At 39.9% G+C, this 24,175-nt stretch overlaps 1 protein-coding gene across 3 annotated transcripts; it reads right to left on the bottom strand.

Moving 5' to 3' along the window:
- Positions 1 to 388: 388 nt before the first annotated feature.
- Positions 389 to 23,935, bottom strand: SAMTOR (S-adenosylmethionine sensor upstream of mTORC1). Of its 3 annotated transcripts, none has more exons than XM_081331614.1 (6): positions 23,765 to 23,881; positions 12,242 to 12,419; positions 9,449 to 9,590; positions 6,979 to 7,143; positions 4,554 to 4,668; positions 389 to 3,824 (listed from the first exon to the last, which is right to left on the bottom strand). In XM_081331614.1, coding segments are annotated over exons 2-6 (1,053 nt in total). In that variant the 5' UTR covers positions 12,243 to 12,419; positions 23,765 to 23,881; the 3' UTR covers positions 389 to 3,194. The 3 variants fall into 3 exon arrangements, with proteins under 3 accessions (XP_081187740.1, XP_081187741.1, XP_081187739.1); XM_081331615.1 differs by lacking the exon at positions 23,765 to 23,881 and adding an exon at positions 15,807 to 15,842; XM_081331613.1 differs by lacking the exon at positions 12,242 to 12,419 and having other exon boundaries at positions 23,765 to 23,935.
- Between the last annotated feature and the right edge of the window lie 240 nt (positions 23,936 to 24,175).

The following is a 24,175-nucleotide window of genomic DNA, read 5'->3' as shown; positions in this document are numbered from 1 at the left end:
TCTTCTCCAGCACCATAGTTCAAAGGCTTCAATTCTTTGGCGCTCAGCCTTTCTTATGGTCCAGCTTTCACTGCCATACATTGCAACTGGGAAGACCATAGCCTTGACTATGTACCACTTTATAAATTGTTTAAACATCAGTGTCATTTCTCGCCTTGAAAATGTATTAACTATTTAAACAAAAGGAGTAAAAACTAGTCTAATGACAGAAGGCAGACTTATTCATAGATGCTGGAAGTACATAAGAGTTCAACATTTTAATGAAGAGCAAATATACCAGATTGAATGAATTGCAATTGATGCTTGATATTAATATTTTCTAAACATAGAAATATGAAAATCCTAAAGAACTGAAGGTTAATCACGTTTCCAAGGAGGTACAACATAGTGTAACAAGCCAGTTTAATTTCAGTTGTTGAATAAGCTACTATTAGCTAGATGCCAACATTACACTAGTTTGTAAACATATTTAAAAATCAAAAACCAGGGTACAACCAACAAAGCAAGCCACAGAATGTTAACTGTCTTCCACTGAAGGTAATATTTGATTGATTATATTAATACTGATCTGTATAAGCAGTTGCTCACAAGATTGTGTATAAATATAAAGGTAAAGGTTCCCCCGCACATGCGTGCTAGTCGTTTCCGACTCTAGGGGCCGGTGCTCATCTCCGTTTCAAAGCCGAAGAGCCAGCGCTTGTCCGAGGACGTCTCCGTGGTCATGTGGCCGGCATGACTAGACGCCAAAGGCGCACGGAACGCTGTTACCTTCCCACCGGAGTGGTCCCTATTTTTCTACTTGCATTTTTACGTGCTTTCGAACTGCTAGGTTGGCAGAAGCTGGGACGAGTAACAGGCGCTCACTCTGTTACGCGGCACTCGGGATTCGACCCGCCAAACTGCCGACCTTCTGATCGACAAGCTCAGTGTCCTAACCCACTGAGCCACCGCGTCCCTTGTGTATAAATATAACCAAGCATTATTATGGCTTTGTTATAAAATATTATTTTATATTCTAAAATTCTCTATGTAATGTAACAATGGCATTTTGCTTTCTTGATCATTAAAGGCAAATTGAATGAAATAGTATACATCAACACTATTCAGAAAACTGATGTTTTCTTCTGATGTGCTCTGAGAACATAAAAAAATGAGACATTTTGTTGTATACTTGAAAAGGATATCTTCCTTGTTAGTCCTAGGTTAACCTCTTGTTGTTTTCAAGAACCCCTTTCTTGGAATGTCTGCCAGATCTACATAGCTGTCTTGAAATTTGTACATCCAGTGAAAATATATCGAGTAAAATATAGCAAGTAGTTTAAACCATATCCACTAACATTCAAGAAATAGAAAATATTTTTCACAAAGTCATCAGGTATTACTGGCCAATATCTACCCTTCAAATTTGAAACTATTTCATCTACATATATCTTGAACTGGATTAGGCATCAGAATGAGTTGGAAAACAACATTACCACATATATACAAACAGCATAAATGCATTGTACTATGGAGTTTTGAGAACTTTTTGCTAATTAAACAGTGCATCATGCATAGTCTGGATACATAAACAGGAAACAATATTATGGGAAGAGGGTAAAACTAACAGATTTTTAAACTAGTCCAACAATATAAAAGGAGCAAGCTTTTAAATTCTAGTTAAAAGGAATTTTTAATTAGAAGTAGGAAACTTTTGCCTGGCTAACATATAGTTATGCAACTTAAAAAAGCTGCTTCATGTTGGCTGCAAACTTTCTAGCACCGTTTTTACATATATAGCTCATTCACACCCCATTTTACTTTATCTGTGGAGTAAATGGTTTGCCAATCTGATTTTGGAGCTAAAAATTGTGGTCTTTTATTTAGTTCAGGTGTCACCAGTGAATGCATTTAGATAAGGTTTATTCCATGAATTACTGAACACACAAGGTAAAAAGCAAAACTAAAAGTCAGTTGTGAAACTTTTGTACAAAAAATTTAGTAGTAAAAGCATTGTAATGTTTTAAAAATACCTTTCATAAATACTTTCAAAGAAACTAAGCAGTGAACTTCTTGAAATGAATGGTTAATATTAATACTATCATTTCTGAAACTGTAAAACTATTTTGTTTTTTAGATTTATCTTTTGTCTATTTCAAAATATATTGGTTACATCCTCATTCAATCTGTTTTTAACTTTTGTATTTTTTGTTTTAATCACCCTGTAAACCGCCCTGAGTCCTTCGGGAAAGGGTGGTATATAAATATAATAAAATAAATAAAACATAAATTATTTAATCATTAAATCAGGAAATAATTTTTAGATATTTGTAAATTTCTGGGACAGCTAAGAATGGAAATGCTGGGGTTGTTCTTAAAATGTTTTATCGTTCATTTTTAACTAGAATGAATGAAAATAATCTTAATTTTTTAACTTAATGTCTTCATATGCAGATTAGCTATCTAACCTGACATCTAGAGAATTAAGCAACAATCTTCTATTTTCTCCCATTCCCTAAAATGTTTATATATGTTTAGGATAAACATATTAATTTGAGAAAACTTGATAAAGCAGTGAAATTGAAACAATGGCACAAATACACAAGTTGTGAGTTAACTAAAAGAAACCTGTTTATGCTTATGTATATTATATAGTATTCACTGAATTGCACAATTAACAGGATCTGTATTTTGTGAAAGTACTCCAGTTGCAAATACAACTTAAGTGAAGTGATTTTGCAGTTGTTTTCACTCGCCAGATCAACATTAACTCAAGCAAAACCTTTGTTCAAGGGTAACAAAGCTTTCTAAACATATTTCTTAGACAATTAACAGTGAATATCATCTATTTTGTGCAAACCTCAAAAATGCTATCATGAATCTCAATCAAAAGCATTAAAAGTATCAAACCAGGGCACATCAGCATAGTATGCATAATCACAGTTCACAGCACTGGAAGGGAATGGTATCTTTCTAGAATATTACTAAGTAAACCCTGTTCATGATATGTTATGAGTCATACTTCATAAAGCACGTTAATTTTTCAATACAAGAATACATTTTAAAATTTATAAGTACAAAAAATAGCAATAGTTTTCAAAATCTTTAGCATTTCCTTTTTGTAAATGCTTCATGTGCAGAGCAGATGTCAATTTTGCAAAATTAGTTTTACAGGAAAGAGAATTTGGACTCTGAAGCAGATTTTAATTGTTACATTAACTTAGAAGCAATATAGGGTCTTCTAGTTCATAGAAGGGTATAGAGCTAGCCTGGCTTTCTCCGGAGTCCGAATCATAAGGAGCATCTGGAAGCTCCATGAAGCTAAAAGCCAGTTGTTCATCTTCAACATCTGATCGGATATAGCAGGAATTATTAGAAAATTCCTCCTCTTCCACAGTGTTAAAATCCTGTGGAATGTATAGCATCCCTGGGTAGTTCCTGCTCACCAAGTCACCTGTTGTTTTGAGTGAGATTTTCCTAAAGGCCATCAAATGCATATGAGAAAATTTTGAGTATTTGAAACGTTTAAACCCTAAAGATTCTATAGCAATTTTCCAGCTTTTCATCATCATAGCATGCCGATTCTGATGGGAAGAGTCAGGAGTGATAATAAGGAGCAATCCATTTAATACAAGTAGTTCATGGGCCTTTTTACAACATATCCACCGCTGATAGGGTGAAGGGAAATAAGAAAGGAGGAGGGAAAAGACCACAACATGAAATAGTTCTCCAGGCAGGGAATCAATAGGATTCTTCAACTGTTTCAAAAAAGCATCAATGGCATCCTGTGCAAGTTGAAGAGGCTGATGAATCTGAAGGTTTAAAAAGTCACATTTGTAGACACTCTGGGGGAGGAAATATAGATGCAATGATATACTTGGAATACAAGTAAATAAGATAACTCAGTTAAATAATTCTTAAAATCAGCAATAAAATTTTTCATTGATCAATTAATTACATTTTTATCTGAGTATAACTTTTTTAAGTTAGGCAGGCATTGGTTTCAGGTAATGTAGGTGTGTTTTTGCCTATATGAAAAGGGAATATGTAATAAAATATGTACTTATGAATATTTTTTATTATTTTTTTGTACAGAATTTCTCCTTTAGGCCCACTATATTCTCAAAATCTGAAGTTTCTACAAAGCAGAGATTTGGGGGCAGGGGGAGGAAAAAAGGAAAGCAGGAGGTCTTGTTTTGTAAGAAGACTGCTTTATTATGATACCTTGACTCTCCCTCCAAAATATATGCTGTTTTGTGAAGCATGAGAACAATGAACTATGACATTGAAAATAATACAGGAAATATTACAAATTCCAGTAGTGAAATACAACTATGTGGCACATCACTGAGTACTCAAGCTTTAACCATACTATAACCTAAGCAATGGCTTTAGATATACACAGTAAAGCTGAAGTTTTCAGTCATCTGTCCATACCTTGAGCTTAACTATTTATTAACATATTCACTTTCAACCTCAAAACTATACTAGCAGATGTTAATCAAAAGGGAATTGTAAAATTAGCAACCATTGTATAAGTAATACATTTTATGATTTGCGTTAATATTTCATACCTCAACAGCTGGGACAATATCAATACCAACAGTTAGAAACTGTTCAAACTTCAAAAATGGATTAAAACAGCTGCCAACATCAAGTAATCTTATTTTTCCTGAAGGATGTAACAATCTAGGTAGAAGAAAAAAAACCTGAAATGTCTCTGAATCTTAATCATGGAAATTCTATTTAAAATAGTAAATATGTTGCAGTTTCAGAATTAGTGAGATTTGCATAGAAATAGTTTTCTTTTTAATCTTTCAGGTAATCAATGAGGTAATGTTTGAACTAGGTTTTTATTTAAACAACAGATTAAACATGTCAAATTTTGAGAGATATGGAACATTCAAGATTTAGCAACTACAGTGAGGGGAAAAATTATTTGATCCCCTGCTGATTTTGTACATTTGCCCACTGACAAAGAAATGATCAGTCTATAATTTTAATGGTAGGTTTATTTTGACAATGAGTGACAGAATAACAACAACAAAAATCAAGAAAAACGCATTTCAAACAAGTTATAAATTGATTTGCATTTTAATAAGTGAAGTATTTGATCCCCTATCAATCAGCAAGACCTCTGGCTCCCAGGTGTCTTATACAGGTAATGAGCTGAGATTAGGAGCACTCCCTTTATAAAAGACACAGAAGCTATCAATCAGTTAAATTCCAAACTCTCCACCATGGCCAAGACCAAAAAGCTGTCCAAGGATGTCAGGGACAAGATTGTAGACCTGGAATGGGCTACAAGATTATCGCTAAGCAGGTTGGTGAGAAGTGACAACGGTTGGTTTGATTATTCGCAAATGGAAGAAACACAAAATAACTGTCAATCTCCCTCGGTCTGAGGTTCCATGCAAGATCTCACCTCGTGGACTTTCAGTGGTCATAAGAATGGTGAGGAATCAGCCCAGAATTACATGGGAGGATCTTTTCAATGATCTCAAGGCAGCTGGGACCATAGTCACCAAGAAAACAATTAGTAACATACTTCACCGTGAAGGACTGAAATCCTGCAGCACCCGCAAGGTCCCCCTGCTCAAGAAAGCACATATACAGGCCCGTCTGAAGTTTGCCAATGAACATCTGAATAATTCAGAGGAGAACTGGGTGAAAGTGTTGTGGTCAGAAGAGACCAAAATCGAGCTCTTTGGCATCAACTCAAATCACTGTGTTTGGAGGAGGACTGCTGCCTATTACCCCAAGAACACCATCCCCACCATCAAACATGGAGGTGGAAACATTATGCTTTGGGGGGGGGGGTGTTTCTGCTAAGGGGAGAGGACAACTTCACCGCATCAAAGGGACGATGGACAGGGCCATGTACCGTCAAATCTTGGGTGAGAACCTCCTTCCCTCAGCCAGGACATTGAAAATGGGTCTGGATAGGTATTCCAGCATGGCAATGACCCAAAACACATGGCCAAGGCAATAAAGGAGTGGCTCAAGAAGAAGCACATTAAGATCCTGGAGTGGCCTAGCCAGTCTCCAGACCTTAATCCCATAGAGAATCTGTGAAGGGAGCTGAAGGTTTGAGCTGCCAAACATCAGCCTTGAAACCTTAATGACTTGGAGAGGATCTGCAAAGAGGAGTGAGACAAAATGCCTCCTGAGATGTGTGCAAACCTGGTGGCCAACTACAAGAAACATCTGACCTCTGTGATTGCCACCAAGGGTTTTGCCACCAAGTACCAAGTCATGTTTTGCGAAGGGGTCAAATACTTATTTCACTCATTAAAATGCAAATCAATTTATAACTTTTCTGAAATGCATTTTTCTGGATTTTTTTGTTGTTATTCTGTCTCTCACTGTTAATATAAACCTACCATTAAAATTTTAGAGTGATGATTTCTTTGTCAGTGGGCAAATGTACAAAATCAGCAGGGGATAAAATAATTTTTCCCCTCACTGTATATACGTAACAAATCTGTTTTTTCAAGTTCTAATATAAGAAGCTATTTGCCTAGCTGTATATATACACATTATGATTATATAGGGATTATACAATAAATTCTAACAAAAAAGCCTATTCTATATTTTTCATCTAAATTGGCTACTTACTTCAGAATATTTTAATTCTATACAATGCATTGTAGCCATACTATATGAAAGAGGGTTAATTGTCATGCTTTTCCCAATGAACCCTGAAAACTTTAGTTTGACAATGGTAATATTTTTATTCTTGTTAGAGAGCCATAAAAGCTATTCCTAATAAAGAGTCACTGGTTGTGTAAGTGTATTGTGTATGCTTTATAAGAAGATATAAACCAACCAAAGCTAAACATTTAAATCACACTGGTTTTAAACAGGAAATCTAGATGGCACAGTTAACTAATGCATTAAGCACAGCAGTGCTCAGAAGTCTTATCTAAATTAATAAATTGAAAGAATATTACAAAAATTATCTTCCTATTCATAATCACATCACAATTAGACACTTACTCATCCATTATAGAACTATGGCTTAAATTATCAGTAGAAATTTCCATTTTTGAACTTGGATGAATGCTGGTAGCTTGAATGCTTTTAGTAGCAAGAGCTGCTCTTTTCTCATCTTTTTCCAGTGCTTTCCGTTTTCCACCATTTTGAAAATATTCCCGGGACACACTTAAGGCAGAAAGGCAGATAGATTTAAAAAACAAAACAAAACATGTTCCTGTGGTATTCTATTACACTCATGATTTAAAACACTGTAATTATTGCATATTATGATAGTGTAATTTGAACTAATTATACATCAAAATGCATATAAAATTAACAATTGGATTTAAGCTAAATGCTAAAATAACCACAGAAACTGTTCAGTATTGCACAATTCTTTCAGTTCATGCAGTACTGTAGAATTGCATGGACCTCACCATTTCCCCTTTTTTCACTTTATCCTTCATTATTTTCTTCCCTATGCATCTTCTGTAGCGAATTACTTTTTCTAGAAAGTATATTTCTTAAGTTATCTAGGAATTAAAAACAATGATTAAATTGTCAGTTCTGAAATGAACTCTTTAATATCATTCCAAGTAAAGACTACAGGTAGTCCTCATCTTACAACCATATGTTTAGCGATCAAAATTACTTTGGCACTGAAAAAAGTGACTTACGACAGGGCCTTGCACTTACAACTGTCGCAGCATTCCCATAGTCAAATGATCACAGTTCAGGTACCTGGCAACCAGCATGTATTTACAATGATTGCAGCATCCTGGGGTCATATGATCACCATTTGCAACCTTCCCAGCCAGCTTCTGACAAAGTCGGAACAGGTGACATGTGAGCAGAGTTCCAGTATTTGAGGGGCTGCCACAAAGAAGAGGGCATCAAACTATTCTCCAAAGCACCGGGGGGTAGGACAAGAAACAATGGTTGGAAACTGACCAAAGAGAGAAGCAACCTGGAATGAAGGAGAAACTTCCTAATAGTGAGGACAATTAACCTGTGGAACAGCTTGCCTTCAGAAATCGTGGGTGGTTCATCATTGGAGGCTTTTAAAAAGAGACTAGACAGTCACTTGTCTGAGATGGTATAGGTTCTCCTTCTTGAATAGGAGGCTGGACTAGAAGACCTCCAAGGTTTAATTCTTATTCTTATTTATTCCTATTCCCATTCCATTCTATTCTGGAAGGCAGATTTCCTTAAAGGCTGCATGAGTCACTTAACAACTGTGGTTATTTGCTTAACAACTGTGCCAAAAAAGATCATTAAACTGGGCGTAACTTATTTAACTACCTTGCTTAGCAACAGATGTTCTGGTCCCAATTGTGGTTGTAAATTGAGAACTACCTGTACAGAACTCCTGTGTCTATGCCAATGGCTAATGGCTTTATATATTAGAAAGCATGAAGGAAAATACTGTATGGGATTCTGAGGGCCATTATAGATTCAGTGCCACAGGGTAATGCACAAGCTCCAAATTACTTTTGAAACCAGATTTGCAAATAAAACTGAATCCTCATGACTTTCAGTCCTAATCCACAAAACTGGGTAAATAGGATATTATAGTCATTGGTACTTAAAGCTGCCAAAAGGTTACAAAAAATCAACATTGTTTAATTATTTGGATCCCTTTTTATTTTTATAGTAACTTAAGGTGGTGAATATATACAACACACCTTCCTCCTCCTATTTTCTCTACAACAACTTTGGGGGTGATTTGGGCTAAGACTGCCCCAAGGTCACCCAGCTGGCTTTTGTGGCTAAGGCAAGACTAGAACTCAGCCTCCCTCTTTTTAGCTGAGTGATTTAACCACTATATAAAACTGGCTCTCATCACATAACCCAATCTTTCTCTGATTAGAGATCTTTATATTAAGTTTTGTTTTGTGCAGAACCTAAGCCTAATACATATTATAGAGTTTTGATCGGGAGTAGGCAGTCTGAAACTCTCCACATATTTAGAATTTCAACTCTCAAGCAAGTACAACCAAAAGCCAAGAATTGGGACAATGTAATTAAAAAAACTGGTAGTGGGCATCAAGTTTTTACAATTCACTTCTGGTAAAGATAACATTTTATTCAAGAATACCTGGAACTGGATTATCATCATTTAGTTGCTATACTTAGGCTAAAAACAGAAAATTCACGGTTGATAGTTGTTAATAACGTTTAGGTCCAATGAAGCTTTTCTCAAGATTATCTCACAAATTTCTACTTCACTACAGATAGATTTTTGTCTTTTAGACACTGATAACCATTAGCCATCCCTTGCAGCATGATTAGAAATAATCAAGATAGGCATAGATTAAGAGTATAAGTGGATAGTTGGAGCTCTTCAAGCACATTTACCATATGCTCAGACTGCAAAACACATCCTTCAAAACTGGAAATGTATAGTATTCCCACTATCTTCCATAAAGCTGTGAGAAACATTTTTAATATTCTACAGCATTTTCTTTCATTAGACCATATAAAGATTTACCTGCAGCACCACTCAATGCGACCTTCTCCTTCACAAGTTTTAGTCCAGTGATTATCTGCCAGGTTTTTCATTGCCTCAGCATATTCAGAAAGAGTTTCTTCATCCTCACAATGTTCACGCCATATTTTATCAAAGTCACCCACTAAACAAAAACACACATAATATGAAACTTCACTGTGAAAGAAATCATGACAAAGATTAGGCTATAGTATATTCCTATATATTTTCTACTTAACAAAACCCAGTGTGTAATGTGAGCTTACAAAAAAACTGATCCAGACAGTCCTACCCCTTCGCAGGCTTACTTGAGGATATGAATATATCCATTAGGACATCAGTTCTAAAAAGTACATTCCCTGTGATGGTATTCATGTCTGAAACATTTTGTGCCATGATTTCTGAAGTGAAGAATTTTAAAAAATAGAAGTAATTCCTTCAGTTTCCTTCCCATGCTTGGTAAAAGATTTGTAATTCCCTAATCAAAAACATTTACTTGATTTGCTGTCTTAACAGGCAAAACTGCACTACCCAATTATTAACACAATTACTCCGACCACCATTTCTTGAAACTTCTCATCACAGTGGCACAATTGACACTGAAGATTGTATAACAATGGTGCAAAATCTCAGTTAAGGTACTATTGCTCAGGCCAGTGATCAGGAGCTTGTCATTTCAAGGTGTTCAGAAATAACTTGACATGGCAGACTTATCACAGCTCAATTTGGTCTTCACCTGCAACCAATCAAAATTGGCTGACTTAACAAATGAGGAACATCACCAAGTAACTGGTTCCACTGAACAGTGTGTGTCTCTCTGTGTGAGAGAATCATCACACACACACATACATACACACAGGGTGTCTATTTGAAAGAAAGTATTATTTAGATTTTTCTCTATTTCCCCAGTGAGGTCCATGCAGCAGTCAAAAGAATAAAAAATATTAAACAAAACATTCTTTAAAAAGTTAAGCATGAAAATTAAAGTTCATTAAAAAAATCTAAGAAGCTGAAGCAATTGTTCAGTACAAACAAACTACTGAATAGGTATGTCTTCAGCTATTGATTAAGAGAACAGTGTGGAGACATAGGAACAAGTTTCATAGTTGGGAATTGCCACCTTGAAGGTCTTTTATCATCACACTGTGAATTGAACCCTTTAGTGAAAAAACAAACTGGGCTTCTCTACTTGATCTTAATGCAGGAGTTGGGTGATATTGGGAGAGCATTTTTTTTTATTCCTCAAACATTTAGAGCAGGGGTCCCCAATCCCCAACCCACTGCCTGCCAAGAATCAGGCCGTACAAGTGCACAAAGCCCCATCCGCATATGTGTGGGACCTAGGCAGTGGATGAAACCATACCCACCCAAGGTCAATGAAAAAACACCCTCTGTGGAAGCGGTCCCTGGTGCTCAAAAGGTTGGGGGCCTCTGATTATAGATGAAAGTTAATAACTTAAATTAGGCCTGGTACTGCAAAAGCTGTAAAAGCAGCTTAATTCCCAGGCCTCATAACTACCTATTCATAGTGTTTTGTATGAATTCAGCTTCAGTTTCCAAGCTGTACCCACTTTCTTGGTCTTCAGACAGCTGTTATGTACCTGCACAATCTCCCCTGATTAAAATGGAAAGAGGAGATAAGCATACTGATATCAAATATCTGAACTACCACACCCAAGTGGCTTTATGGAAATCCTGAAGAAACAAAAAACAAAAAAACTTGTGAGGTTGTCACTAAGCACAATGAACCCAAAGAGAAATCAATGATTGTCACTCTTGTTTTTGACAGTTTTAAGAAACACAGCCGTGTTAGACTGTCCCTGCTAGATCTTAACAGTCATACTGGGCAAATTGTTAGAGAAAAAGTAGCTTGCCTATCCTCCCTAATAACAATCTGGCCACAGTAACAAATTAATTAGTGATCACATAAATTTATGAGCAGCAATTATGTGGGCCAATTTAGAGCATATATGGATGACTTTATCTTCAACATTTATTACAATAGACTGCTAAATGACACGCTGCATTTGCCTCAGGACTAACTTTGAACAGCAACCTACCACTCAAAAAAGTTTTGCTGGGTTCTTTTCTGAAGATGTAATGACGGCAAGAAATAATCATTTTCTGTTGCTAACACTGCAACTTAAAAGACTAAGGTATTCTGGCTTGTGCTTAGGCATAGTTATTACAAGCTTTGTTCTACCAATCTAATGATTTTTGCTTTACTGCACACAGTTCCTCAGAACCAAAAGAGCACTCTAGACTGTATGTAATTGGAGAGGAACTCAGGAAAAATAGGACAATACCCATCCTCTACTTACTGTATCACTGTAAGCCTTGGTGGAGCAGTGGGCTAATGCCTCCTTAAGTAACACCAGCTGCCTGCAATTAGTGCAGGTTCGAGTCCCACCAGGCTCAAGGTTGACTCAGCCTTCCATCCTTCCAAGGAAGGTAAAATGAGGACCCAGATTGTTGGGGGCAATAAGCTGACTTTGTAAAAATGCCACTTGGGGGGGGGGCGAAAGCCCTAATAAGCAGGCATATACATAGAATGAAGGCTATTGCTAAGCACTTTGATTTGTGCTTCTTAGATTGTAAGCCGCCCTGAGTCTTTGGAGAAGGGCGGGATGTAAATGGGATAAAAAAAAAACTCCAGTGCTGTGAACTACCATGTTATCTGAGAATGTTAAGTCCTCAGATTCCATCTGTCTCTAAGGGTAAACCATCTTAATTGGTCCTTGGACAGGTCAAATTGTAACAGTAATGATCTTTTCATGCAATGAATTAACCACTTACTTCTAATCTAATCCTATTGTCAGGACCCACCCCAATCCACATCTTAGGAAAGAAGAACTCTTGGAGACAGGATTGTCCAAGCACGAACTTTTACTAAAACATGATTGACAGTGGATAATCTAGACAGCATCTGGAAACTGTGTCGCAGATTGATACTTTTAAAGAAAGATAGGTCCATCTGTAGAGGAAATAAAATATAAATGTTAGCCTGGTTTGTTAGGATATTCTGTATGAAACTTCTTAAGCAACCTTGGTGCTCTAATATGGTGTTTATTGACCCACTCATTTTCTGAGGAGGGGAGGTGTTTCCAAGCTACTAGATATTGAATTGTTCCATGGTGCTTCCTAGAATCCAGGATTTCCTTCACCTCAAAGTGTTGTTCTCCTTCCACCATGATGGGAGGTGGTGGTGGTGGTGGTGGTTATTCGTAGGGGTGACTGTTGTTCTCTTTTTAGGAAACTGCAGTAAAAAATTGGGTGTATCTGCCTAAGATTTTTGGGTAGTCCTAATTCAACTGTTACTGGGTTTATGATTCTTTTAATTGGAAAAGGTCCAATATATTTTGCTCCGAGTTTTTTACAGGGTTGTAGTGATTTAAGGTATTTTGTGGATAAATATACCATCTCTCCCACCCTGAATGGTTTGTGATTGACTCTTTTTTTGTCCGCCTGTGTCTTGTATGCTTGTGTAGCTTTGTCTAAAGCTTTCCTAATGATTGGTCAGATGTTTTGTAATTGAGCAATCCATTCCTTCACTTTGGCAATTACCGGTTCGTTTGGGATTAGTTCTGGCATGGGGTTGAAACTTTGACCGGTAGCTACTTGAAAAGGAGTGTAAACTGTGCTGGAGTGGACTGCATTATTATATGCCACTTCTGCGAAAGGCAGTAGGTCCATCCAATTTGTTTGCTGGAAATTAATAAAGCATCTTAAATATTGCTCAAGTACTGAGTTAGATTTTTCACATTGACCATTCAATTCAGGATGATGACTAGATGTCAGTCCTTGGGTGGTTCCTAAAAGGGATAAAAATTCTTTTCAAAATGCCAACGTAAAATGCACCCCCGCATCAGATATGATGCGTTGTGGTGCCCCATGCAATCTGTAAATATGCTGCACGAAAACTTTTGCTAAGGCTTTTGCGGTGGGGATCTTTTGGCAAGGGATGAAGTGCACCTGTTTGGAAAATATGTCTGTGATTGTCCAGACTACAGTGTTACCCTTGCTTTCTGGTAATTCCACTATAAAATCCATGGCTATTTCTTTCCATGGGGCTGAGGGGTTCACCACTGGTTGTAACAGTCCTGGCGATTTCTCTTGCAGCCTCTTACCTGTCACACAAACTTGGCAGCTGCCCACATAGCGTTCTATGTCCTTTTTCATGGATGGCCACAAAAAATGGCCACCAAAGTTGCCTTTTAGTTAAGTGTAAGGTTTTTACAAACCCAAAATGTCCTGCTGATTTTGTATTATGGCACAGTTGCATGAAATTGATCCTCTGCGTGGCAGGTATGTATAACTTCTCACCCACCCAGGGTAGTCCATCTTTAATTGTGCACACATGTCTATTTTTCTGGAACCATTCATCACTTTCCAAAGACTTTCGGAATTCTATTCCAGTTTGGCTATCCACCTTCGGCTTCATTTTTATTTGAGCCCTGGTGGTGACTGGTGCTGCCAGTTGTTGTTCAGGCACAAGTGGTTTAGAGTCAGTGGTCCGTGTGCTGTTATATTGGGGCATGCGAGATAATGCATCTGCCAGGAAATTCTCCCCCCGTTAAGTGTTTGAGAGTGAAATTGAATTGGTGAAAATGTTGGGACCAGCGGGCTTGTTTAGGAATGAGTTTTCCTGGGTGTTTTTAATGCTTCCAGGTTTTTGTGGTCTGTCCAGACCTGGAAGGGGATTTTATTTCATTCTAGGAACTGGCACCATGTAATTAATGCCCATCTTATAGAATAAGCCTCCTTTTCCCATATGGGCCAACCTTCTTCTGTTTCCGTGAGTTTTCTGGATGTATATGCACATGGTTGCAATGCCCCCTCATCATTTTCCTGTAACAATACGGCTCCCACCGCTATATCACTAACGTCTGCCTGTATTACAAAAGGTTTATCGGGATCTGGGTATCTCAGTACAGGTTTGGCAGAAAAAAGTCTCTTTAGCCTCTCAAATGCTGCTTGACATTCCATTGTCCACTTCAGAGGCTGGCTGGGTTTCACTGGGGACTCCCCCCTCGTTTTCAACAAGTTTGTGAGCGGCAGGGCAATTTGGGCAAATGAAGGGATGAATTGGCGGTAGAAGTTTGCAAACCCTAGGAAACTTTGCAATTGCTTCTGTGTGTGTGTGTGGGAGGGTGCCCATTCTAATACTGCCCTGACTTTCTCAGGGTCCATTTCGATGCCCTCTGGGGATATGCGATACCCCAGGTAGTCTATTCTTGGAATTCACATTTCGATAGTTTAGCATATAAGTGGGCGGCCCGCAACTTTTTCAGAACTGCTCTGACTAGGTTAATATGTTCCTCTTTGGCCTCAGTGAAGATAAGGATGTCATCAGGGTAAACCAGGATCCCTTTATATAGGTGCTCCCTTAGCACTTCATTAATTAATTGCATAAAAACTGTGGGGGGCCCTTGTAGTCCAAATGGCAGTACTTTGAACTGGTAGCAACCCATTGGGCAATCTTCCATTCATCCCCTTCCTTAATCCTAATGCAGTAGTATGCTTCTCTCAGGTCTAGTTTGGTAAAAATCCTTCCTTTCGATAGGTGGGATAGCATATCCTTCATTTGTGGTAGGAGATACAGATTACATTCATTAATTGTGTTTATATTTCGGTAATTGACACATAAGCGAAGAGAGCCGTCCTTCTTCTCCCTGAACAGGACCGGGGCGGCCACTTTGGGTTTGGCAGGCTCAATAAATCCTCTAAGTTTTTCTTTATGAATCTTTCCATCTCCGCCGTTTCCTTTGGGCTTATGGCATACATTCTGGGCTTCAGGAGTTTTGCCCTGGGTTTGAATTCTATAGCACAGTCTGTGGGGCAGTGGGGGGAAAGCTCATCTGCCCGTTCCTCACTGAAAACGTCAGCAAGGTCCCTGTATTCCTCCGGTATTTCTGGTAACCCCTTCTTTTCCCCCACTGATGCTGACTTCTATCTTCAGGTTGGGGGGGCTATGCTCCCCCTCTGGGAAGTTGAGTTCTGCTGGCCTCCAATTTATCCCGGGGTTCCATTTCTTCAGCCATTCCAGTCCTAAAATCATTGGGCATTCCATGCCTGAGGCCACTACAAACGTTATGTCTTCCTCATGAGTCCCCAGGGACAGGTGAATTGGTAAAGTGGCTAGGGTAGCTGGGACCCCCCCTGCTATTGACCCATCTAACTGGCCAAAGGAGACTGGTTGTTTTAGTCTCCTCACTGGGATGCCCAAATTCCCCACCAGCGTCGGGCTGATGAGGCAGCGGGTGCAGCCAGAGTCTATTAGGGCTTTTACTTTGACGGCTTCAGGCATAGAGGAAGCTAATATAGTCACTGTCTTAAGGATGGGTGGAATGGATCCACTTACCAATGGTTCTCCCTCCAAGCTGTCTTCCAAGGTGTCCACTGCCCCTGTGGTGTAAGCCGGAATCCAATCCTTGTCCTTGGCAGGGGTTGTGGACTCTACAGCCTGTCCCCCTCATGGAGGGTTCTTTTGGGTTGCTTTGGGACTTCCATGGTCTCCTGGAGGGTGATGCCTCTGATTTACGCTGAGGGGCTTTTGAGTGGCATTCTGCAGCATGGTGGCCCTCTCTCCCGCATTTGAAACAGCCTGTTGGTTTCTTAGCCGTGGACGGTTTTCCCCCCTCACGTTTGCTCAGGCAGCAGGCGACCCCTGCGGTCCCTTTTTAGTAAGATCTATCTCTGCCTCCTTTGCCAGGACATGGTGAGCCAGTGGTTTCGCCGGCTCGCGTGTTTACTCGGGCGGTGGGCGGCCCCATGTTTTTCTCTGGCGGTACCTCTTTAGTAGGTCTGTCTCTGCCTCCTCTGCAAGGACATACCAGTCGTCGAGATGGTGTGGGTCTCCTCGAGGCAGGCAAGTGTCATACAGGTCGTAGTTTAGCCCATCTTTGAAATGGCTAAGGAGGATGTCTTCCGGCCAGTTCAGCTTGTTGGCAATGGCTCGGAATTCTTGGGTATTTTCAGCCACCGCCCGTCTGCCCTGCCTCACTGTTTTGATTCTCTCCCGGGCCTTATGATCAGCGAAAGGGTCCTCAAACCGCCTCAAGGATGACATGAATCAGTTGAAGCCATTGAGTTCTGGGGCGTTGGAGTCATGCAGGTTCACCACCCAGTCTGCAGCTGGTCCAAGGCGGATTGCACGATATGGATGCGGGCTTTGTCACTGGAGATGTCCCGTCCATATTCTTCCATATAGCTGAGGACTTGGATTAGGAAAAACCACAAACATGGTGGCTCTCCCCTGAATTTTGCTTCCAGGGGCGATAGTCTTCGAACGTATCGTCTGCACAGCGGGCGGTATTGCCCCTCATCCTGACCCCCGTCTGTGATTCTGGGGGGGTAACTACTGAGGTGGCAGCTCCTGGTCCAGCGGACGGCCCCGGTGTTGCAGGTTCTGGATCCCCTTTCTCTCCAGTTGCGGCCCCAGGCGCTGCTGCGGCTGCGGTATTCAGCTTTCTCCTCTCTTAATGAGCTAAGGGTTTTCTTCATCAGGTCAATAGCTTTCTCTAGGTTCCACTCCTCTTCACTGATGTGCAGGGAGCTCTCCATCTCTTGCCTCCATTCAGGTTGGTGGCCGCCCCGCCTCAGGATCACTTTCCTCGAGGCCTTTTCGCACTCACTTTTCCTTCCAACGCCCATGGAGCACCACGGTTTGCGGTCATGCGTCTCCACCTCTTCCCCGGAGGAATATGATGCTTGTGGGGTTTCGTTCGGGGGGAAAACTCCCTTTCCATGGCGCTTTCCTCCTCCCTTGCTTCATCGTTAGACATTGTATTTTTTGCAGAGTCCCCCGGTAAGGTTTTTCCTTCCAGGTTGACTCTTAATGCAGATCCTGTCTAATGTCAGGACCCACCCCAATCCACATCTTAGGAAAGAACTCTTGGAGACAGGATTGTCCAAGCAGGAACTTTTACTAAAACACGATTGACAGTGGATAATCTAGACAGGATCTGGAAACTGTGTCGCAGATTGATATTTTTAAAGTGTCCCCGAGTAAAAACCCCTCCCCTCAGTCCATTTGGTCAGTCCCGGATCAGTTAAGTTTCATGTGTCAAAGCCCTTCATGGGAAAAGAGAAACTTCATGCATTTACAACATTTGCTTCCTCCCCTTCAAATTCTAAATCGGAGATACAAACCAGAATCCCCCCCACTCTTTCTTTGTTCTTCTCAGTTCAAAGGTTCTTTCCCTGGTCTTTGATGATGGCCCCCAGGCAGGCTGAATAAACAACCTTGCATCTAATGGATAGGGATGGCCAATTAACATCTTCTCTTCTCCTCCTTGGGAATGGCAGAATCCAGTAAGGGATGAGATTTAGGATTGCACAGATAGTGGTTTAGAAATGGAATATAAATGGATTCCGACACCTATTCCCTTTACCCTTTAATCCATGGATGTCATGACACAGCTAAACTAGTTGTCAACTTTAATGTTGATATGAAAATTTGGAGAAAAACTGTACTAAATTTTTCCAAGATCATTTCAATAACTGCCTTTGACAGGAAAGATGGGAAGTAGAGCTCCAAACCTCAGAAAGATGAGAGAATTCTATCAGATAAATGCAATCCCTACTCCCCTTCCTTCTGGTATATGCTAGTCCTGTACCAAGTATGTGACCCAGGCGAACTCGGTCAAGACTGCCTCCACTACTCTGTTCTCAGGCCAGCAGCATTTATGCAGAAAAGTTATGCAGAAAAGTTACAGAGCAACAAAGGCTCTGTAACAATAACCCACCCCTTTTAAAACCTTGCTGTCAGTTTCATACTCTCCTTTTCCCCAGTGATGTTTCCTTTGACTAAGAACTTCCAAGTGAGCACATTTTCTCACCAAGGACTCACTTCAAGTAATTTTTTCTACTTCAGCCTCTCTCCTGTACATTGGATGTTTTTGCATTGACAACAGATGGAAATGTAACCATTTTTTTTCCTTTTGCTTTTAGAGTTAGATGATGCTGGGAGGGGAGGATGTGAATGAGTCAAGCTAGACATAACAACACTAAACCTAGCGTGAGAATCAAGGTTATTGAGCCCAGAGCTGATAAAGAATTGGCCGGCTGGAGAGCTGGAGAGTGTTTTGTTCCAGCCTATGACCGGCCCTGTTTGAATGTCAGGGACAACCCCTTTTTATAGTCAACAGGCTGGAAAAACCCAACCAAATTTATTTACAAAGAAATCAAAAGTTCAAACAAGAGTTAAACAGGAATAACAGACCAGGACTCTAGCAGAAGATCTTCAAACGGTTGCCTTCAGCAACCAGCATCTCCCACACCTTCCCCTTTTATCAGCAGTCCCAAGGCGTGGCTTCTCATTGCCTTCTCCTACTCTCACCGAGTTGCCTCATGGCCTTTCTCTATTCTACTCTGCTGGATTGCCTCCTGCTCCTAGCATATCTGAATAGATCCAGCTGTGAATCACCTACGTCCAATACCTCATGCTCACACAGCTGAGTCTGATGAGGAACATGACGGAAAGAGCCAGGCTGAGAGTCCTGCAGTGCATCAGAGCCTCCCTCTGACACCAAAGGCTCTCCAAACCCCTCCTCCTCCTCTTCAGAATCATCAGACTCAGCTGCTGGTATCACAGGCTGACGCTGAATCACAACAGAGAGGAAGCCAGCACTTCAAGATAATTGGGGAATGTGATTTATGACTGTTAATTGGAGGAGGGAATTGTGCTTTGATACTACATGCCCAGGGGAGGGGAATTCAGTTTTGGGCTTTGATTATGTTGTGCCGATATTATGCTATTCAAATAAAAGATCCTTTAAGGTAAACAATGCCTCAAAGTTCTTTTGAAGAGTTTCATCTGTCGGAACCATGACATTAAGCCAAAAACTCTCAACTTTTACCTAACTATCTTGGGGTCCCGGGCCCCAGTCACTATCCCTAGAATTGAGGGATAGACAAAGATTCGGGGAAGATTTCAGCATGGAGAAAGAAAGAGCGCCTGACACCAGCACCCTGGCAGAGAAGAAGCTTTTCCAGGCCTCTCAGTTGGGAGCAAAGCCCAAGCCCTGAGGACAGCTAATCTGGTCGTCGGAGTGGACCTTACCTAGTAGAGACTTCAGACACCTCGAGATGGCCTTGCTACAACAAAGTGCTTCAAAGGTGGATGAGATTGAACTTCGAAGAGGGGATTCCTGCATATCACATTCCCCAGATTGGTGGAAAACCACAAAATCGCTGAGGATTCGGGTGAGTGGAAGTACCTGTCCATAACTTGTAGTCAGTCAGCCAGTGGAGAAGTTGGTGGAAAGATTCGAGGAGCTAGAGATGAGAAGTGGAGAGCAACCTTCCTGTTCCCCATACGCTAGGATCATGATGATCGGCGAGGCAGCAACCAACTCCTGATGAGGGGAACCCTCAGTCCCACCTGTGCAGACCAGGCAGCCTCTCCATCCTCAAAACCACCTACCAGGGCCTCCAGCCGCGTGAAGATAGACAGCTCCAATCATCGCCCCTCCAAAAGCCCAAATCAATGACGAGATAAGAGCCTGAGCCATCGCCAGGACAGACAATCCCCGGATCGACACACTTACTGACCACCCAGCCCATACAGCAATGGGGGATGCCGCAGCCCCCACAGGATCCGGCCCACGGGCCTTGAATTTGACATGTCTGATATAGGAGATGACCAGGGCACAAGAATTTCTTTTGACTATTACTTTTCAAAGGCCATAAATGGAGTGCATTCCTTCAACATCTTCATAGTTATGATTGGAAAAAAAGTATTTCAGTTGATTAATGACCTAATACATTCGATAGAAGACAGATATGTCTGCAATCTGCAGTTAAGAAGCTATATTCACCTCCTCTTGCTTAAAAAGATCAGGTCATTAATGAGTTATGGAACTATATAATGAACTGAAATGTTCCATTTTCAGTTCTGCCTCCACCTTGTAGAGTATTGTCAAAAAACAAGATGAGAGAACTTCTCTTTTTGGTTTAAGTTATTTTGCATTAGCATAGGGCTGCCAGATCTGAGCTGCAGAAAGTCCAGGTGACTGCTAGATGACAACAAATATACAGACAAAAGCACAATTTTTACAGCCCTCATATGGTAGCCCTGCATTAGAATCTCAGGGTCAATAATAAATATCAGAGAGGCGTATAGCAGACTATAACTGGGTTGACTTTACAGCAAAATATCTGTAAGAAAAATATTCTATGAAATTGTATAACTTCTTATTTCCAAAGAAGTGACACTAAAAAAAGTATATCCAGAATTTACAAAATTGCAGAATTGCTGGATAGAAATGGCAAGCTTTTCCCATGAACACCAATTGCTAGGAAACCCTAAATGTTCACAGAAGACTCCTCTAATGTATATGAGGAACTAATTCTAAGGAAATGCTTTATACTTACTTGAAGTAGTAATTATTGCTAATTTAAGGAATTAAATATTGCATTTAACAGTATACATAATTTATAGCACCCAATGTTTGTCAAACTTTCTGAAAATGTTCAAAAAGCATCAAATTAAATAAACATCTATGTTTTCATCAAGTTCATGTTTTAATGAATAAATAATTCTGTATGTAAATTTTTCACCAAAGCATATAATACAAAATTAAATATATAATTACCATTTAAGGCAGATGCTGAGGTGGCAAGCAGGCTCTGTTCTGGCAAACTAACCATTAATGAATATAGGGAGGAAAGGCTGAAGTGCCAAGCAGGCTGTCAGAAATCTCAAGTATACCAGCACTCAGCTGGCCAGAGCCTATTCACCACTACAGATCCATGTAGCAAATCAGTTGGCCAGAACCCACACTGCCTGAGCCTTGCTTCTCCATATACGCTGACAGTCAGCTGTTACAGATTATCAATGGGGAAAGGAAGATTGGGGGGGGAGGGGAGAGAGACTCTGGCCAGTGGATACAAGGAGGCTTTAAGCACTCCCTTTAGTGAATTTCCAGTTATTCAAAGGAAAACATAATTGGTAATACTTACACCACCCTAAGATTTATTAAATCTTGACCAACTCTGCTTATATTTACAGCCATCATTTAATCCATCAAATAAAAATAAGTGCTGAATACTTTAGTTCAACTAGTAATCAAAAGCCATCTTTAAAATTTAGATTTCTGCTCCTAACATGGGAAAGAAAAACAAACAGCATCTTATTTTAGTTTGAAATTCCAGAACTAGGATTCCTATTAGGGTTAATACTTCCCCTATATAATGAACTATTAGCAGAATTGTTAAAATGGAATCAAGATTGAAGTCATATAATAATTCCTTAAAGGTCTGCTTTGCTAACAAAACTACTGCATGTTTAATACTCATATTTTAGCAAAGTAAAAACAATATATATTTCTGTGTAGAGCAGATATATGTATACAAACTTTTGTTGCTAAATGTTTACATATAATTTAAGCTTAAATATATTCTATATGTACATAGATAGTTCAATGATCTAATTGTAAACTCATTTTGGATTATGGCTACTGAATCAAATGAGGTGTGGCTTTGAGTAACTATGAACAATAGTAATCAACTCAGCAGATTTACAACTACTATAATAAATTATTCACAAGTACAAATCATGTCCACCCCAATATTATCCTTTCTCTTTTAAAACATACAACTAAGAAGCAAAAAGAATATAAGACAATGACACGAGACAATAAATTAAGACTAAAACCACAAGGTTGTTTCTGAAGGTATCTTAAAAATGTAAGTGATATTTGATGTAATCATGTACTTGTTGGCAACCCTAGTGGCTCTAAGCATTTACAATTAAAACAAGGCAATTAATTAAAGCTATTTAAAATATCAATATAAAAATTCCTCAAAACTTGAATAAGTGGTTTTAAATTGGCTCCTAAACATTAAGGCCAGCCTCATTCCATGACAATTAATCCATAATATAAACCCTAGAACTTGTGGCAGAAACCACAGATTGTTCTAATACTTACCTTAAATTGGGCTCAGAAAGCAAGTGCTAACCAGTGCAATTATTGAAGTTCCTCCCCACTTAATGTATCACATTCTGAGCCAATGGCAATTTGCAGAGTGTTTCCAAGGGCTGTCCCACGAAATGGAAATGCACTTCAGCCTTGAGATTACAAATAGAGTCTTTTTCCCCCCCAAAATGGAATACATCTACAAAGTAGATATGCCCTCTTGCTATTAATGCCTTTCAATGGCTTAATGCTTAAAAGAAAGATGGGAACAAACAGTATGGGAACAAAATTGTATAGGACAACAAAGATCTGGTCCTACACAGTACTAGTGTCCCTCATCTTTTTATCTTTTTTGCCCTTAAATATTTCTAGTTACTTTTTGAAGGTTCAAAGCTGAAGAGATACCTGGCCATTTTACTGTCATGGTGAACAGTTTTGTTAAAGAATGCTTTAGAAACTATGAGAAACTTCATTTTTATAGTATCTGTTCAAAGAAAGAGTAGACATTACAATATTCTTGTTTTGCTTTCAAGATTATCTTAATTTGACAGTTAAATCACTATTATTCCATGTACCCAGCCTGAAATACTCTGAGATAAACATAAATTCCATAAAATTCTGGGATAAATGGCTGTTTTTGAAACAAATCTTGGTCACACTTTTACAGGATAGGTGTTACACTCTCAATCCTACTGACAGCTAAAATAAACCAGAGGATTGTCACAATGAAATCTGAACCCCTATGTTTAAACCTAATAATCTTATATACATGCTCTTGAATCAAGTTTTTATATTCCGAACAAATCTCTTTCCAGACCTTTGCATCACTGCTTCTTTTCAGAAAGAGTACCAGCACTCTGATTTTGCAACCTATAAAAGAACCTCCTACTAAAATTAGCCAGGTAGTTCTTTTTTTAAAAGTTCACCAATTGAGGTTAATGCCACTCTTTACAAAAAAAGGAAATGTGTGCTTTAGAGTAAGGCACTTCATAGACCGAAAATCACCTAACTTTGAAATGTGAAGCCCTTTTCTTTGATAAATTCTGACCGATCTAATGATTGGTTTTCCGGAAATTTCTCAACTATAACGTCGTCCCTGCCTTCAAAGGTAATAGATTTTTTCTTTTACCGTTTTCCACATTTACACGGGAGGAGGCGCAGCCCCTTCCTCCCCCGCATAGGCTGAGGGCCCATCGTCGTCCTCCTCCTCCTCCTTTGCCTAGGCTTCGGTCCCAGGACTGAAAGAAGAAAGCGGGGGGCGGTGCCCAGGCCCAAATCCCTTCCAAAGCGATATGGAGCCACGGCAAGAGGGCGAACCCGGCCCTGGTCTCCGTTCTTACTCATCCCGCGGTGAAGACCCACTTCTCTGCGGGGCGAATTAAGACCCGAACCTTATTACCTTCCCGGTATTTCTTGCGCAGGCGCCGATGAACGCTCTTCACCACCCCGGAGAGCTTCTCCTGCTGCAGTTTCCGCTCTTGTTCTCGGGGCTGAGGCAGAAACAGGATAGGCGTCCCACACTCAACCTCCATGGTGTTAGAACTAGCGCTCCGCAACCCCCCTCCTTCCGTTTCCCCAGAAGGGGGCGGTGGCCGTGGTCTCTATGACACGGCCGGCAGGCTAGGTTTGCGAATGGGAAGAGTCATGTGATCACTAGGTTCCCGGTGCCTGTTGGGAAATATAGTCTTCACGTCTGAAAGCCTTTTCGGCTGTTGCCTTTTTAAGTCTAAGTTTCAGAGTGGACCGGCTGTACCCAAAGGTCTTGTAGAGCCTTTTAAGATTAACGCCATTCATTGCAAGGCTTAAGGTG

Source organism: Vipera berus, assembly GCF_964194415.1.
Source record: "Vipera berus genome assembly, chromosome: 6".
NCBI lineage: Eukaryota > Metazoa > Chordata > Lepidosauria > Squamata > Viperidae > Vipera > Vipera berus.
The sequence above is the reverse complement of the archived record's forward strand: the minus strand, read 5'-3'. Positions and strand labels throughout refer to the sequence as shown.

Excerpts from the sequence above, each read along its gene's own strand:
- SAMTOR (XM_081331613.1), bottom strand. The coding sequence starts at position 23,897 with ATGGAGGTTGAGTGTGGGACGCCTATCCTGTTTCTGCCTCAGCCCCGA. Across the intron at positions 7,144-9,448 it reads CGCATTGAGTGGTGCTGCAG|TGTGTCCCGGGAATATTTTC; the intron begins GTAAATCTTTAT and ends TTCTGCCTTAAG. Across the intron at positions 3,825-4,553 it reads ATATTGTCCCAGCTGTTGAG|AGTGTCTACAAATGTGACTT; the intron begins GTATGAAATATT and ends TTCCTCCCCCAG.